The sequence below is a fragment of the Rhinolophus sinicus genome, chromosome 1 (genome assembly GCF_057876585.1).
Source record: "Rhinolophus sinicus isolate RSI-liver-muscle chromosome 1, RSI-T2T, whole genome shotgun sequence".
Taxonomy (NCBI): Eukaryota; Metazoa; Chordata; class Mammalia; order Chiroptera; family Rhinolophidae; genus Rhinolophus; species Rhinolophus sinicus.
In genome coordinates, this window is record NC_142501.1 from 29,282,103 (window position 1) to 29,299,973 (window position 17,871).

General features: G+C 44.5%; 2 protein-coding genes across 6 annotated transcripts in view; one reads left to right on the forward strand and one right to left on the reverse strand.

Annotated features, from left to right (window-relative positions):
* The window catches only part of BORCS5 (BLOC-1 related complex subunit 5), a 68,986-nt gene extending 61,130 nt beyond the window's left edge, over nt 1–7,856 (forward strand). Inside the window, exon 4 of the mRNA XM_019744808.3 lies at nt 7,163–7,856. Within this exon, the coding sequence (XP_019600367.1) occupies nt 7,163–7,393 (231 nt within the window). The 3' untranslated portion in view covers nt 7,394–7,856. The remainder of the gene's footprint in view (nt 1–7,162) is intronic.
* Nucleotides 7,857–13,653: 5,797 nt separating this feature from the next.
* Nucleotides 13,654–17,871, reverse strand: part of DUSP16 (dual specificity phosphatase 16) — a 151,994-nt gene continuing 147,776 nt past the window's right edge. For all 5 annotated transcript variants that reach the window (XM_019744716.3, XM_088798040.1, XM_088798055.1 and 2 more), the window contains one exon: nt 13,654–17,461. In XM_019744716.3, coding sequence (XP_019600275.2) covers nt 16,285–17,461 — 1,177 coding nt within the window. In that variant the 3' untranslated portion in view covers nt 13,654–16,284. The remainder of the gene's footprint in view (nt 17,462–17,871) is intronic.

A 17,871-nucleotide genomic window follows, 5' to 3' on the forward strand; every position in this document is an offset into this window, starting at 1 on the left:
AGGGGTGACTTTTTAAATGTAGTCTCCATTAAGTCCTTCAGCAGTCTTTTTTGTTTTTCTTGTGAACCTAAGTAATTTAGGCATAGGAAAAGCAACAGTCTATCAATTATGTAGACTTGAATTTTGTTAACTATGGAACACGATTTACCTATTCATTTTTCTTTATTTTTTTGTTTTTTTAATTATTGGGGAATATTGGGGAATAGTGTGTTTTTCCAGGATGTCAAAGTCGTTGTTTTTCCAATATAGTTGCGGGGAGGCACAGCTCACTGGCCCATGTCGGACTCTAACTGGCGACCTTGGTGTCATGAGCGTTGTGCTCCAACCACTGAGCCAACTGGCCACCCACCACCGGAGGCTCAGCTCCAATCTCAAGCCATTGTTTTCAATCTAGTTGTGGAGGGCGCAGTTCACTGACCCATGGGGAAATCGAACCAGCATCCTTGCTGTTAAGAGCTCACGCTCTAACCAACTGAGCCATCTGGCCGCCCTCATTTTTCTTTTGACCCATGAAAAAGTCATTAAACTTGTTTTTGGCCATCTTGTACATATCTGCAACTTAAGTTTTAGAATTTAGAAGATGTACAATTCCTCTCTGAAGCTCTTATTGTTGTATCCATGCATCTTTTCTAACTTAAAGCTACAGGACCTTGTAGTATGTATCACTACTTGGAAAAGATTACCTTTACTTTGAAAAGGAAATTACATCAAGCATTTAGACTTCTTTCATAGGATGATCTACCTGTCCCAAACCAGCATCAAACTTATTCTATCAGGAAATTTTATGTCACAAAAAATTGTAAGTACTATACTCTTATTGGGGGATGGTGTCATTTATATAAGCTCTTCTGCTTGCTTTCAAAATATTTTTTGAGAAAAAAAAATATATATACATGCATGTACACTTACATATGTTTATTTTACCATGTTGGGTAGCACCAGAGAATGGTAATAGTTAATCATTCTCATGGCTGAATATATAGACCAAAACACATGGAAGGGCTAGTAGGTATTAATGATTTCAGTTATTACACAGTGTGAAGTGTTCCCGTCAGGAAACTTTGGGATGAGTAATGTGACTCTGTTGTAAGATTTTTCAGCAGAAGTTCAGGACAAAAATAAAACATGTCAGCAAAAACAGACAATGGTAAATTGTCATCTGAGTGATTGTGAAAGCCTTGAAGACAGTTAATGTAATAGAGATGAGACATAACAATAAGCTCCCCCGCCTTTGCAACAAAGATATATTGTGTCTATTTGGATATCTCAAAATGTCATCCCCCCCCCATTTTTTCCCCCCTTATTTATTCAATTTCTTACCTGGCTTTTCCATTCTTCATGTAGAAGAGGTTTCTATACTTAGATTCTGTTTCAGTTTATATTTATTTTATAATTTATGGAGCTCTGTTTTTCCGGGGTCTGTTCTAGGTGTTTTGTGAATGCTATGTCATTACTCCTCACAGCAACCCTAGGAGGTCAGTACTAATTATTATCCCCAATTTAAGGGTGAAGAAGTTGAAGCGCAAAGAGGTTAAGTAACTGGTTCAAAGTCATAGGTAATCAATCATATGCAGAATTAAGATTTTGACCCAGTTCTCTCTGACACTACTGTCTTCATCCACAAGCTGTTGGTCATAAAGCTGAAATGATTACCCAGCCTCACATGTTCCTTATTGTGTTGTGTTTTGGAGAAGCCCTCACCTCTTGTGAGAGAAGCCCCAGCCCCATCCTTTCCGAGTGACTCTGTCTCTCAGCTCGAGCTCAGCAATGCCTTCAGATATCTAAATAGGTCATTTTCAGGGTCTGGATGGTCACTTCACACCTGTGGTAAAAGCTCTGGCCAAACCATGGAAGGTGAACTATTGAGAACTTAAGCCAGTGGGTCTGAAAGCAGCTAAGTTCTATTCTGCCTCTCCAGCTCAGTCAGGATGGGAGCTTCCACGAAGCCCGTCCCTCCTGAGTTTAGGAGTGCAACATCAGTGTGGGCATGGCGGTCATGAATAGCCAGTTCCTTTGCCAGCAGTAACTGTCCAGAGACAACAGATTGGATTCAGGATAATCTTGGTCATGAGCTGGAAGCCTCCAGAATCCTCAAAGTGGTGTGAGAACTGACCAGAATTTTTTCCCTTCCACACTGTGTCCGGCATTTAGCAAGGGAGCTCTATTGAGACAACTGTCTGGTTAACATCTAGCTATTCTTTTTTTTCTTCCTGATTTATAGTTCTGTTGACTTAACAGTGCCAATCAGTACAACCTTCAGACATGTGTTACTCTTAACATCTTCTTCTTGGATCCTTTGTCCCAAGAAGGCCAGATCCCACTTCCAGGTGACCTGCAGGACTTTTCCCTGGGCTTCTGGCTCCCTTCCAGTTACTCTTCACTGGCCCCCTCTTCCCTATTTTTTTTTTTAAATAAACTCAGTTGAAGAAAAGAGATCCGAGATGGCAGAGTAGATAAACAGTATGCCTGCTTCCTCCCGTGAACACATTAAAATTACAACCAAATTATAGAACTATCAACCTGGCGAATCATCTGAAGTCTGGCTCAACAAAAGTTTTATAATTAAAGATTGTCATTAAGAGTGTCATATGCAAGGTCTCTGGTCCTGCTCTCCGCATAAGAACGCAGGATATGATGAGGCCAAAAAGGAACACTAACGGAGCCATAGATAGGGGAGTCATACCACTATAGTCTCACTAGCAGCTGGGTTGGAGACACAGGAAATAGGATCCACATGATCTGCAAACTGCTGTCCACTTCTCTGCCAGCCAACCAACCCCACTTGCTAACTGCAATCCGCCGTGCTAACTGCAATCCATGCTTGCTAGCTCAGCCACCATCCGCTGCTAGCGCAGCCACGGCAGTTATATTAGTGGCCAGTGGCTCACTGGTTACAGCTGACGGCCAACTAGTCACAGCTGATGGCCATCCAATCACAGTTGATGGCCATTTACTACCTGAGCCAGCACCTTTCCACGTGAGGCCCAGAGCCTGGAAACTGCATTCCTGGCTCTGTCCCCACAAGATGCAAAGAAGCCATGATGAGACTGGTAGGAGGGGGCGAAGACGCAAAACGGGCTAGCCCAAACCTCTGTGTGACAGTTGAGAATCAGGAAAGCTATCTCGGCCATGAAGGTTCCCCCCGCCACACCGCCCCAGAGGTGCGAGAGACCACAGCCCCATACCAGCCCAGAGTACTGGTGCCAAGAAGAGGAGCCCCCACAACATCTGGCTGTGAAAAACAGTGGGGTTCTGACTGACTTGGAGGGACAGAAGGTTGCGGGAAACCCAGACGTCCTCTTAAAGGGCCTGTACACAGACTCGCTCGCAGGCACTCACCTTGGGCTCTGGCGGAGGGACAGTTACACATGGAGCATCGGAGGCATACGGGAGGCAGACTGAAGTTTGTTGCTTCGGAGTGAGGGCTGGAGGACAGTCACCATTTTTCCTGTGACGGGTCCTTCTGTGCAGCTGGCAGGTTGGCGCCATCTTTCCTGTATCGAGCCCGCCCCCACACGGCCAAATCTGAATCTGATTGGTCTAGTGAGCTTCGCTGGGACCCCGCCCCACCCAACTCGCCCAACACCAGAGGCACTTTCTCTGAGAGCAGCCAGCCCCACCCACATTGCACTCTTTCTTGGAAAACTATCAAGAGTCCACAGGCCCCAGGCTGGCGACAGCTGGCTTCCGTGTGCTCTGAGACTTGCTGAGTAGCTTCAGGCTCAGCACTGGCACCAAACCAGAGTCTACATTAACCTGTTGACAACAACTCTTCCCACTGTAGTGACGCCCTGAAACCCTGCCTCACCCAGCTGCCATATCTGGCAGTGGACTAACCAGGTGGGCAAATAGGCTGCACCATCCATATTAGGTATCTGGAACAAGTTTGAGCACATTCTGTGGATATATAATGTTTTTAAAAAGCCTGCAGGTGTACCCACAAATAATCTCATCCCCTATTCCACCTGTCCTCTGAAATATACTGCCATATTTCAAAAAATAATGTGACTATGTAGGGCAAGATTTAAAGTATGAGTTTGAGAGTAAACATTTAGTTCTTTGAGGGCAGGGACTTTATCTCATTCATTCTTCTATCCGTATGAGATTAAATTCAACTGGTGTTACAGAGACCCAAAATTACAGGGGCTTATGCAGAATGGAAATTTATTCTCTCCCAGGCCTGGTATTACTCTCACCCAAAAAGTCTGCATGGACCCAGACTACTAGCTCACTGCTCTGCTAACCCAATGATGTGCCCTTAGTTATTCTCGTGGTCTAAGGGGGCTGCATTCCAGCAGCAGCAGAGGGAGGAGGGGGAGGCGGAGGAAAGAGTGTGTGCCAGCTACCAGCTGCCACAAGAGACTTCCACAGATACATACCACTGAGTAGAACTTAGTCACGTGGTCACCGCAAGGCAAGGGTTTCGAGGCAAGAGTTGTGGAGAATAAACGGTCATTCTCTGTCTGTTGGAAAAATCTAATAGTTTTTCATAGAAGTGTTTTTTCTGGAAGTTCCTGAAACAAAGTTATTTGCAACCTTTTTCTTCCTGGGCCTGAGTTTCCTGGAAAACTAAAGCCATGTTAACAAAGACAATGGAAAAGAAAAGTCATATTGATGTACACAATAAGCTGTGTGGGTATAAATAGGTTGGGTTCTTAGTCTCTACATCCCGAGGACCTCGCATGATGCATGGCACATTATGGTACTCAATAAATGTCTGTCGACTGTCTATGCTTCTAGAATCTTTGTGCCAAAAATAGAAATAGGAAAGGTCAATAAGGATATGTCCCAGATTGTCAAAATGGTAAGAGCCAGAATTTCATTAGATAACTGACTTACTGCTTAAAGTAATGTCAGATGTGCTAGAATAAGTCTGTACTGGGATTCATGGTACATACAAATATAGGGATCAGGGATCAGGACAAGTGTTACCTCAAGATAGGTACATGAGAAATAGATATCACCTGCAAAGGGCAGGTACATGAGAAATAGATATGACCGATTTTATTACACTTTTCCAGGTATTAAAGTCTTACTTGCACCAGATTGAGACTTTCCTTGCAGATATCAGAAAGAATGGGGAAAGATTTAAAAGGCAATGACTTTTTCATCATGTAATTTGATGTTCTAAAATGTCATATCATGTACCAACTGAAATCTCATGTACCACTAATGGAACACTCGCTCATTAAGGAAATATGTGTAAAAGGAAGATGCTGGACTGAGGAGATCTCGATTGTAGTCTTGGTTTTGTCACTTTGGAGGTCATTCAACTCTAAGTTTCCTCTTCCGTCATTCTTTTTCTTTCATGGACTGTTACGGAATTGACTGTTAAAAGACATAAGCACGTATGAACAGCATGCTTGAATTATATGTGCTCACCTAAGCATTAAACATGAAGTGGTTTTGGACAAAGGCTCTGGATACATTAAACATGGGCCATGGCTGGATGTGGAAATGTGTAGGGACGTGTGTGCCATCTGAACAAATACCTTGCTAATATGGTTGTAAAAACTGATTAGGTATAAATCAGGGAGGGGATGGGTTGATTGCCAAGGGCCTTAGGATAAGTTAGAGTCTTGGAGGCCATTTCAGATGAACTCCCCGGGTGTATATCTAGTCTGGTAGAGTTGGGGTGAAAGACAGGGTGGGAATGCTCCTGCCAAGTGAAATGTGATAGCCCGAGAAGGTTCTGAATTCTGGAGTGAGCTGTTCAATGAGCCGTGCTGGTTCTTACGAGGATTCCAAGCAGCTCCCACATCTCCCACCATCTCTCAGAGGGCAGAGTATTTCTAGATGCTGGGTTGAATTGCCATCCTGGAAAGGCCTGGCGATTGACTGTTACAAACACAGTAATTGACTGGGTCACTACCTCCAGTGTGCTGACTGATGGCACAGGGTTGCAGAGAACCCTCTGAAGGTATAAATTGTTTCCATGTTATTTGGTGTTTCCCATTCTGCTGGGTTTTGTTCCTCCCTGAGCCCCCTCCCATAGCTGTCTTTTTGTCCCCTGGGCATTTCAGAACAAGGGAGGGAAGAACCGACATATAAAAAACAAGCACTGAATTCTTCTAACACATCTCCCCTCCTTTCATCCCTCTCCCCGCAACACAGTATAAAAATAGAACTGATGATTTTTCTCAGGGCTGGCTTTAGTCTCTTATATTAACATATAGTTTGTTTTGTTTTTGTTTTGGTCACAAAGCTTTCAGAGGCTCTGTAGTAACTAACCTGCATGGAGTGCCAGCACTTTGCATGATGCTGTTTGGGACAGGGCACGCGCTCCTGGAATAGATGAAACTAGGAGGAGGGAGCCGGACGTGGGGTCCGCAGAGGAGGGGGTACAGGCATCTGACTCGCTGCAGGTCCCCGCCCCATTTTATCAAGATGGTAGTTTCCAAAGACTTCACCAGGGGAAGAAAAGAGGTCACAGAAGGGGAGCCTACAGCCTCAAGTTTAACTGGGGGAGAGGCTGCATGAAGCAGTCCTCACAATTTGCCTCACAGGACTTGAGCCTTGGTTGGCATTTTTGGTCCTGGCTGGGAGAGCCCCCCCCTTTTCCTGCAGGCTTCCCCCGAGTGACTGCCCATCTCACCCATTCAGGGGAGAGAGGGAAGAATGAAAAACACATTTTAAAGCACCGCTGTGCCATGCCCAGTCCTGTGCTAAGATGTGTTTGCATGCGTTAACTCATTTCATCCTCACAGCAATGCTGTAACTGGAATTTGTTCCCTTTTTCTGCAGATGAAGTCCCTGAGAGAGAAAGCCTAAGTATTTTCAACTCAAGTGGCAGAGCCAGATTCAAATACTGGTCTGTCTGATTTCTAAGCCCAGGATTCTTTCATGTAGAGAGATCGAGAGAGAAATCCTTGGGTTTCAACAAAGTATAACTGGCTCACATTCCCAAAATGTGACAGCCAGAGTCAGTCATCTCTTAGTCTCCCTCTAAAGATGGCTCTGGAATCACAGTTAATACAGTTGTGTTCATGAAGGATTTTTTGTTTTGGGGTTTAATCCCCCCAGTGCTACCCCTAAAGCTGGTCAGCTTCCATGTGACCTGTGGGACTCTGTGCCTCGTGGGGATCGCGCTGACCACCTGATCCTCCTCGGAGGAGATGTTCACACTAGACTTACTGCATTTCGCTTCTTTTCCCTTCTGCAGATGGATCTGTCTGTAGAAACTCTCTTCAGCTTCATGCAAGAGCGCCAGAAAAGATACGCCAAATACGCGGAGCAGATCCAGAAGGTCAACGAGATGTCCGCCATCCTCCGTCGCATACAGATGGGCATAGACCAGACTGTGCCCCTGCTGGACAGGCTCAACAGCATGCTGCCCGAGGGCGAGAGGCTGGAGCCCTTCAGCATGAAACCAGAGCGGGAGCTCGCTCTCTAGTGGTGCATCTCCCCTGCTGCCCGGCTGTGGGCTGTCGTGTTGGGGACAGCCTGGCCCCACCAGTACCCTGAGGACGTTGGGAACTCAAGTCATGTGATGTGCCCCGGCTCGCAGCTGGTAGAAGGGAATGTGAAGCCGTCGGCTGAACACCTGACGTCACCTGTCTACCCCTTGCCCTGATGCATTTGCTCTTTGCAGAATTAACCAAACTAATTCTCAGTGATCACTGAAGTTGGAATGGTTGAATTATTAGGAAATCGTTAAAGAACTCTGCATTGGGAATTATTTTTGTTTTGTTTAGATTTTTTTAAAATGGAGTGTACATTATCTAGTCTAGCTTTGGAAGCAAAAATATGATGAGAAGGGGAGAAATATTTTAAGCTCTGTGTCCCTGCTGCCTTCATGAAATTTTACTCAGTAGGCTCTCTGGGTTATAGGTTGTAAACATAAAGAACTAATTTAATCCAGGTCTCTGTGTTGTTACTGTTGCTACCCTGTTTTCATCCTAGCAGCTCTTTATCTGGGGCACTCTTCCTGCCCTGGGGAAACCCTGGTATTTCTGTTGTGTGCCAGGGTACGTTGTCCCTCATATGTGTCATCGGAAACCCAAGACTCCTTTCTACACCCCCATTGGGTTCATCTCCCACTGATAACGGGTGTCCCTGATGGCACCATTTAGGTTTCTTTTTATTACATCAGCACTGGCAGGGCTCCAATTTTTGTAATGAGGTTTTTATTCAGCATTTGTTTTACTGGCCTGGTAAACTTGTGGTGCGGCCAGGCTTTGACAGCAGACCACAGAGAGCACTCACTCAGCAGGCATTTATGGAGCCCCTGTGATATGCCAGACATTGTGCCGGGGATACAGAAATGGCTACAGAGTCTCCCTGGCCTTCTATTCTGAAGAGAATAAACTCAAAATGCTGCTGAATTTCTATGGGAGTTTAGGAAATGAAGCAATTTGAGTAACCACAAAAGTACTACGTGCAGTACTTTGCACATCATAAATGTTCTAATGGAAGAAAAGACTGAAGAAGCAACGGAATGGAATGTAGGAACAGGTCCAGGCTGGGAAATTGAAACTGAGAGCTGGGGATGAAGGAAGTCACTGACTGGGGCAGAATATCGTGCAGGTCTCCACCGTGCGCCCGTTATTTCTCCAAAGCTCAGGGCTGTTTTGTTTTGTTTTGTTTTGTTTTGTTTTGTTTTGTTCTATGTCAGAAACAGCCTTTGGTATATTTGTAAGATTAAAATTGATCCCATTTAACTTAGCATATCTCAGGTAAATTTTATCTGCTTCGTGAATTTTTACATTTTTTAAATCTTGGATTTTAATCAGATACTAGTATCTTGTAAGGTTCGTACAACCCAGAATAAAATGTAGGACATAAAGCATCTGGATGACAGGAGAAACATGAACATTCCAAGTTAAATGGAAAGAAAACTTTTTTTTTTTTTTTAATGAGACATAGGAAAAAAACAACAGCTTCTAGGATTTTCTAAGGACCAAAAAAATATTAAGATTGTTCATTCCCTCTGAGCTGGAGAGACAAGTTGGAAACCAGAGCCAAGAGAAGAGGCCAAGGCAGCAGCTGCCTTTTCCCGAGGGCAACCTTCAGCTCCCCTTTCTGCCTTCCTGGGTGGGCGCTGCTGCCTTTCTCCCCCACCCCCCACTCCTCCCCACCCTGCCCCTGTTAGTAAGGTGGGGTAGAGATGGCTGACTACAGAGATCACGTGGTCTGAAAGCCATGGAGGAACTGGAAGCAGTGAGCTGGGAGTGGGGCGCTATACCTTTCTCCTTTGTTGGGCCACACTGTCGAAAGAAGTTTGTCTTTATGATGCCTTTTGAGGGTCAGGATTTTAGTGGGGCCTTAAACGATTTCTAGAGCACTTCATTAGAGTACAAATCAAGAAAGATGTTCTGTAACTCAGAAACATATGAAATGGCCAAGGTCATTCTAGGAAATGTCATGGAGGAGAAAAGAGCAACATTCCCTCCGTTGAAGGACCCCTTCTTTCATATATTAAATCTCCATATAATTAAGGATCTAGTTCTGGATTATATTCTAATCCATTGATCTTTCTCTGCATATTGTTTCATGCTGGGTGTTTTGTTCATTTTTCACACCGTTTTAAGATTTCACAATACTACATTTCAGTATCTGGTATGGCTTGACTAGGTCCCACCGACTCTCATTACTATTTCTAACTCCATTTTTTAAAAATTTCATACTGGCAGAAGAGTTGAAAAAATAGTACAAGGAATACCCATATTCCCTTCACCTAGACTGACAGTAAATTGCATTTTTCAGCCATCATCATCAGTCTTTTTTTTAATTCCTGGAGTATACAGAACCCAGCTTTGAACTCAGGGACATGCTTGTATCTTTCAAAGGGAGAGGTAGTGAAAATGGCACAGGGTTCAGGAGCTATTACCCTTACTGCACTTAATACAGTTCACTTAGATTTGGGTCCTAAGTAGGTAGGCGACTTATTACTGGGTAGAAGCAGAGAAGAATAGGTGAATTTGGTGTCTTTTCAAAGAATTCTAGTTAACAATATTTATGGTGCGTAGTGGTTCTGCAATGTCCACTTTGGCTAAGCTCAACCGTGTTTCCCAGAATTCCCTTCCCTGCTCATTTCTGGCTAGGTTTGACCGCAAGAGAAATGTGCAGGAGTTTTGTTCGTGGAAGTAAAGGAATGACCATGCTTACTCTCTGCGAGTCGCCATCGGTCAGGCCCTGTTGTGTCTGCGCACATTAATGGATCTGCTGCACCTTTGGTCTGGGCAGCAGCTGGGCCCACAGCTTCCCCAGCTCCCACACAACGCTGCTAGCAGCTCTGTGAAATCCTGGGCCAGGTACGACACTCAGCTTCTCCTTCAGGTCATCTGCTTACGGGAGAGGCCAGTAAGGGTTCTGGTGGAGAGACAGATGCTGGTTCCATCTTGCTGCTTACAGGCTTCAGTCGTCCTAGTTCTCCCCCGTCCTGCATATCCAGCTTCAGAGAAAGAAACAGCTGAACCAGGACCCCTACCAGCTCCTGTAATTAATTGCTTAAGGTCAGTCCCTTTAAAAACTCCTATTCTACATGATTCCTAGTTCTCCGATAACATGGCGTTACCTGTCCTTTCCTTCCTCCGTATTTTACTTTCTCCAATGGATTCTGGGCATCCGATTTGTTATTTCCAGAAAGTTACACTAGATCTCTGTTGGTTAATACCCGAAGACCTATCTGGCTGCTATAGGATGTTTTGGGAGTGCAGAGACAGGCTGGAGTTGTCTGAAGAGCCCTGGCTGGAAGTTTCCAGTCTTGATCTTTGGTAAGTCACTTCCATTCCCGAGCCTCATCCACCTCCCTGCAGCATGAGCTGGTCTGCATGGGCTCTCATGCCCCTTCCAACTCCAGCATTCCAAGGCTGCAGTTCCGATACTTCACTGTTGAGCAGTGATAAGGAGTATGGCTACCTGCTGTCACTGAGCAGTGGCCCCAGGTCTTGGTAGTGACTTTATTCTAAGTTCCCAAGGGAGAGCTTCTCTCCTTTTTGTTGATAAATTAGGTGTCCGTTGGGTTCCTATGAACCTGTTTTGCTCATCAACTTATCCATCTATATTTACAAACACCGTCAAATAGGCCCCTATTCTTTAGTCTCCTTGTTTGACTAGTTGAAGTGGAAGGTCAGTAGAAGCCAGCCCTCACCCCTTGTATTGTGTGTATGTAAATTTACAATAAATGAATTGTGGGGTTAAGAGCAAGTGATAATGTAGATTTCATGAGCACCTTTATAACTATAGATTTCATGTCTGTTTGTCTCAGTTTTATTATTAGTAATTTAATTTGTATTTTCTGCCAGAGTAAATATTTGATGAATTTTGAGGACTCCATACCCTTGTGATACAGGAGTGCACTCAGGAAATGAGGTAGGTTTTTTCTTTTCTTGGTTAAGTATTCTCTAGGTATTTGTTTTTTCTGACATATGAAAAAGGTACATTATAGGTATTACAAACATGCCGTTTCCAAGGTTACATAAACTAATGGCCCCAGGGGACTGACGTGTGCCACTGGTTCTGTGTTGATTTGTAGTCTTTAGCTTTGGCTTTCCCCCTAGCAAGTCCCAAGGCAGAACCAGGAATCCTCAGAAATTGAGAGCTGTGAGCAAGCACGTGTTCAATTCTACAGTGATTGAAAATCTTCCCAATTCATTCAGACCTCAGCTAAACCCAGATATATAGCACTCAGGAAATTATTTAAAACGTTGATACTAAAGATTGTAGAGTGGAGAGAAGTGAAATTTTTCTTGTGGATTAGTTAGGTGTAAGATTTTTTTTTTTTTTTATCATGAGAGAAGTGATTTTGCTTTGCTTTTCCCTACCTTTTCATTCCTGTTAAAAGCTACATAGTGCCCCAGAGATGTCATTGTTCCCTCATAAATAACATTTAATTTCTTGCGCACACACACAAGGCTTTCAAATGCTACAAGAAGGAAGGGTAACCAGATAAATTATTCACATGCTTCAAATCAAAATCAAAACTTTTGGCAATTAAATCTAGTTGGCTGCTAGTCTAACCAGTATCTCATACGGTATGCAGGTGTGTACGTGTCATCCATTACTCTTAGGGGTTTGTTCTGGGTCATCATGTCACTATCAGACCTGATGGCATTTACTGATGCCTCAATTTTTCACCAATCAAGGCGTATTCCTACTGGTACCTTTTATTATATAGTGAGGCATAATTTGCGCTGAAAGCTTTTGTGAAACCAAGTTCTTTTAATTCAGTCTTTGAAACTGTTGTAATTCCCCTGAACAGAGAGAACCCAGACCATAGCTGCACTAACCCTCTGTAAGTCACCCAGTTTGCCGGTGACACTGCTCCTACAAGGTTACATTCCGTATTTCCTGGGGGATAGCATTTCAAACACTCGTGTTTTAGCTAGAACCGAAGGAATAAAACTTCTGTTTTTACATAAACCCAAGTTGATGTCATGCACATAAACTGCAACAATGATGGACTTGTAAACATCTTCCAAGAAGATGCTGTAATTTTCCAGTTATTTCACAACACTTTAAAGATATAATCAGTATAATTATGCTGTACAAGTATGAATGGGCCCCACAGAACGCTAGAAATAACTTATTTCCCTCTTCCATTTATAGATGCAGAAGAGTAATATTCAGAGAAAAGCACCTAGACAAATCTTACTAGACCTAAAACATTACTACTTAATGTCAGAAAAACAAAACCAGGCAGGAGTTATTTAAAATGGCAGTGAAAGTTTCAGGGTGAAAAGTTTCCATCAACTAGTCCCACTATGCGCCCTACTTTTCACATCTACCTTCCTTATCTAAGCCCTGGTCTCAGTTGTCAGACCCAAACTAGTCCTCCAACACCAGCCTACTGAGCCTGGCCACTAAACGCCCCCCAAACCTGTCTGTTTAAATAACTGGCTTGACTTTCAGGCCTTCCCAACATCTACACCTCATGTGAAGCCTCTCACTGAAACACCTGCTCCCTCTTGCCGCCTTCCATCTTGAGGCAGCTTTATTCCATACTCCCTTTATTCTGTCACACGCCCACCTCCATTTTTCTGCAAGGTCCCGGGCCAAGACAGCACTTCTAGTTGTCACTCACCCAGTCCAACCCTTGCTTTTACATTTTCTTAAATCTAAGTTTAACTCAGAAGCCTTTCACAACTACTTAAATGACATCACCTATGATTCTTTATCATTACTCCATCTGCGTGCACTAAAGTATTAAAGAAACGCTGTATTCCTTTAATGCATAATTCGATACTAACACATGGATGAGACTAAGCTTCTCGTCTCCTAAGTCATCATGTCCAGTGTCATTTTTAAGCAGAGAGGTCACTGAGATGTCCATGGCAATGATGGCGAACAGATCTTTACTAACCATTCCTCCTCAGTTTTTCCTACAATTAGACCATTTACATACATTAAAATGTCCCACAAATGTGTATCTGGTATTTTTTCTTCCTGTCCTGTACTTGTTCTGGATTCAGTCAGTCAGCAGACATTTACCAAATGTGCGTCTGGTGAAGATATTAAAGAATGAAGGCTGGCACAGAACTGCCAGTGACCCAGTGTTTCATGTGAATGACAGAGGCACGATTATCTGACAACCTCACCATTTTGAGCTAAATCCTCTTCGACATGACAATAGGACGGGCTCCACTACTGCCTCCTTTCACAACTTGGACGTTGCTGTTCCCACCTAGTTTCAAAGAGAGGTCGTTTCTCATATTTATGTATAAACAGGTACCAGTTTTGATTTTATTTCATCATATTAACACACGACACATCAACATGAGAAATACACAATTTAACCATTCAACAGCTTGCCTTACTCCAAAAGAACACTATGTTCATATTAAACATTTATACAATCTTGCCACCTAATTTGACAAATATCCTGAACCATTTTCCAGCATTTCTCACATAGAAGTCGAGTTTTGCTCTTTGAAATCACCATTGTGTATCATGCTAGTAGACTCGGCCTCCCCTACGATTACACGCCGAAGAGAACCAGCCACCATGCGCCCCGCAGGTGCCCAGGCAGCGAGCGCTTGCCTGTGAGGCCGCCCCCTTCAGCAGGGTGGTCTGGGTTACAAGAGCTGATTACCTGACATTCCCGAGCAAGGACCAAAGGTGGTAGTGTCTGACTACAGCACAGTCCCAGCAAGGAAGGGGACCACGGCCAAGGGAAATCCCGAACGATGGAGGGCAAACGTCTGCCCAAACAGCCTAAACAAAGTCCCCCGACCCTCCTGAAACATACTGGACATTGGCGCTACTGCTTTCATTTCTTAAAAACGTTCAACAGTTGTGACCAAACTCTGAAAGCAGTGAGCTGTTACACGTTTGGTGTGTGTATACATCACCCATCAGAAATTACTGTGTGAAACCTTGAGAATGTCTGATTACATCCAAAACTTAAATGTACACAGAAAAACTAATTCAGATCATTTAACAGAGCTTTTTCCATACGGTAACAATGCACATTCCCTATGCAGTTTACTCTCTGCCTTCATCTGAAACCCATATCATAGCACATTATCTGTGCGTAAGCAGTTGTACGTGAAGCTGATAATCGTCCTGATCAAGTCAGGTTTGAATCATGTCATTCCATGCTGGTTTCAGCAGTCACCATAGGAAATAGTAAGTCACATCCTAGTCAAAGGACTGTTCATTTCTCAAACAGAAAAACCTGAGATGAGTTGGCGACTAGCTACCCTTACAGTAAAGAACAATAACTCCCCTCCTCCCCCCAAAGCTGCTGATGTGAATTTGTGATTTAAGGCTTCAAAAGAGGACCACCCTGTGGTTGACAAAACCCAAGCCAGGAAGTTTAGAAGCAGGTATGTGCTGTCACTTGTGTACTTGTTCTGATCACCTCCTATTTTCAGCTGCCAGGACTGATTCCATACAGTGATTGTAGGTCAAGGACTGAGAGGCCACCTTGGTCCTGCTCTGTTTTGCTATGTCCCTTCTACTAAAAAAAAAAAAAAAAACAACAAAAAAAACGGCTGTGGCTATTTTCTGAGCATAGGTTGGCTGTGGCTTTCCACTCTGCTCACGACGACACAAAATCCAACCCCCTTCTCACCATCCTATACTGTTTCATTCCGAACATTCCTTCCTTACTAAAGCCTCTCTCAGCCCGATTAGTAAATCTGAAAGTCTATAATTAGGAAATTATAGAAATACCACCCTCATCACATGCTATGGGGGAAAACCACTGAGAAATAAGTTTCCTGCTTCTCTTCAGAAACTTTACAAACTTCTTTAATCTTGTCATAGTTTTTCTCTCTCTTGGTAGTTTCCTATAAAAGTCTACCTTATTGTTACACTTTTACAAAACCTATCCTCAGTGAAGCGGAAATGGGAAACATCTACTTTGGCCGAGAAGTTGAAGGTGCTGCTGCTCTGCTACGAACCCAAATAAACTCACACCTGGCTTTCCCCCACGTTCATCTTTATTTAAAGGATTAGCAATCCCATTCTGAACAACTGTTTGATTTATAGAGGCTAGACCTGTTTAGCCTCCCAATCATTATGCTGCCAGATTCGTGGCTGTCACACTGAATCCTAGATGGTTTCCCTTCTTCATAAATCTGAGAAGCAATCAACTACCTCCATCCAGGCGCAACTGGCAATTTGTGCATAGACAGTTTGAATTGGTCTGAAAAGTGACTAGTTACCCTCCCATTCACAATGCTGAGAAAACGGGCTACCAGACATGGTAGTGGTAAAATCCCGACTTTCTGTCTGAGGTACTAGGTTTGCTCTAAAGTAGATCTCGGCAAGGCCCCTAATGGTCTGAACAGGAGAATGATGCTTGAATCGCTTGGCTGTCCGGTGAGCTTGGATTTGTGCATCAGCTTTGGAGGTGATCATTTCCCTTGGATTTACCATTAGGTTCTGTCCCTAGTAGGGTCTACTTCCCCCCACCCCCCGACCCACAGGCTGGCTCAGTCTCTGCGCTAAGGTGCATACGGGAGGACGGGACAAAGACTAGCATTGGAGATCGCTGTAGCACAACATGAGGACGGTAAGGGATTTCTGTCCTCCAACACCAAATAAAACTTGATTTAGTAAGAACGAGGGGATGTGCAATTCATTGCATAAAACTGTTTTAGCTGTCTAGGGGGAAATCTAGCATCTGCCCTTCCACTTCTGTTGAGAGACGTATTGGCTGCTCTCTCAAATGCAGATGTTGAAGACAATTGTGTTGATCCACCTTTTGCTTTTACACCATAGCTCCATTTTCCAAAAATATATATGTATGTACATATATATATTTCAGATTTACAGGGAATATTTTTTTGTGAACGAGAAAAACACTGTCAACAGAAGTCCCACGTGTCTTTCTTCTCAGGAGACCTCAATGATTTCCATGCTGCCTGAAAAGCTAGACTGGCTGCCCACTTTCCCCAGTTCTTCCCGTGACCTGTTCTCTGACATGATGCTCTCTCCAAATTCCATCTGGCAGCTTCTGCGTTTAAACTGCTTTTCAAAGGGGCTCTCTTCATGCCAGCTCCGCCGAGAGTCAGCTCTGTCACTTGGTTTCTGCCGCCTGCGCACGGAATAGAGTTGGTCGCTGCACGTGGGCAGCTGGCTACAGCTGTAGGCAGAGTAACTGGCATTGCCTCCGTAGATGGCTGAGGCGGAGTAGAAGTGAGAGGACTCCGTGGCAAAGTACCAGCTGTTGGTCAAGGAAGGGGTGGAGGTCTGGGGAGCCAAGATATCCGAGTGCCAGCCCTTGAGCCCCAGGCCAGCGGCAGACTTCGCGAGGTGTTGCTGGCTGGTGGAAAGGCCAAAAAGGAAGTTGGTATGGTAGTTGTCCTCCATGCTCCCACTTCGATGCAGTGGCGATAAGATGGACCTCTGGGTGGCACCACTGTTGCTGGTTCTTACTGGATGGAGCCGCTTGCTCTGGCTGTCTGTGGGCCGAGGAGCCTGAGGCTTCTTAGGGATGTTGGCTTCCTCCTGGTCTGGGCTGGTTTCGGGAGTCTGCTCCGATACTTCCTCAACTGGAGAGAACTGGCATAGCTTACTGGGCCCATCCAGAGCCGTGGAAGGTTTGTAGTAGTCCAGGGCGTCTTCTGATGAGGAGAAACCATGCAGAGACGCTGCCATACTGGCTGAGTACGGAACGGACTTGATGTCCAAGGAGAAAGAGCGCTTGAGCTTACTGCTGCCTTCCAGCTTGTCCGAGGACAGGCGCAGCCCGCTGAGTGCCTGTACCAGGGGACTGTCCTCTAACGGTGATGGCTGTACGCTGGGCACACTGGCAGGGTGCACAGGCCTCTGCCCTGCTGCCTCTGAGGTAGCAGAGTTGGCACGGGGTGGACTGAGGGGCACGTCGCTTTTCTGTCCACCCTCCGAGACGGCAGGGGCAGGTTCGTTTGGCTTCTCCAGGTGCAGCAGCTTGAGTTTGCTCTTTGGCCCTGATGCTCCAGTCTGGTTCTTAATCTTCTTCTCATAGTCCAGGAGTTGGCCCAGAAAATTGAAGTTTGGGGATATAGTAGGTCTTTTTTCTTTCACAAATCTATGAAGAGAAGGGGGGAAACTTGAATTTTACAACTACAGTTCATCTTAAGTAAATAAATGAGATAGAGAATTATTAGACACACCTTCCCAAATAGCTTTGGAAAATGATTGTTTTAATCAGGCGACACCTCAAGGTAGAGATCAGAAAGACCTCTGCTTTATAACGTGTACTTGGTGCATGCTAGAAAGGGGGGGTGGGTACCAGGTCCCCAAAAGCTCCAGTTTTAGCCTCCTTATTTTCAAGGACCCAAAGCTTCTAATGCAATTGATAAGAGATGGTTCTTTCCTCACCACCAGAGACTCCCCCCTTGGTCCCAATATCATGCTTCTCAAAGTCCCCCACGTCACTGCCTCAAGACAGTTCAGTTTTCATTAATGACCAAAAGAGAGGGTATCAGCTAGCCTGAG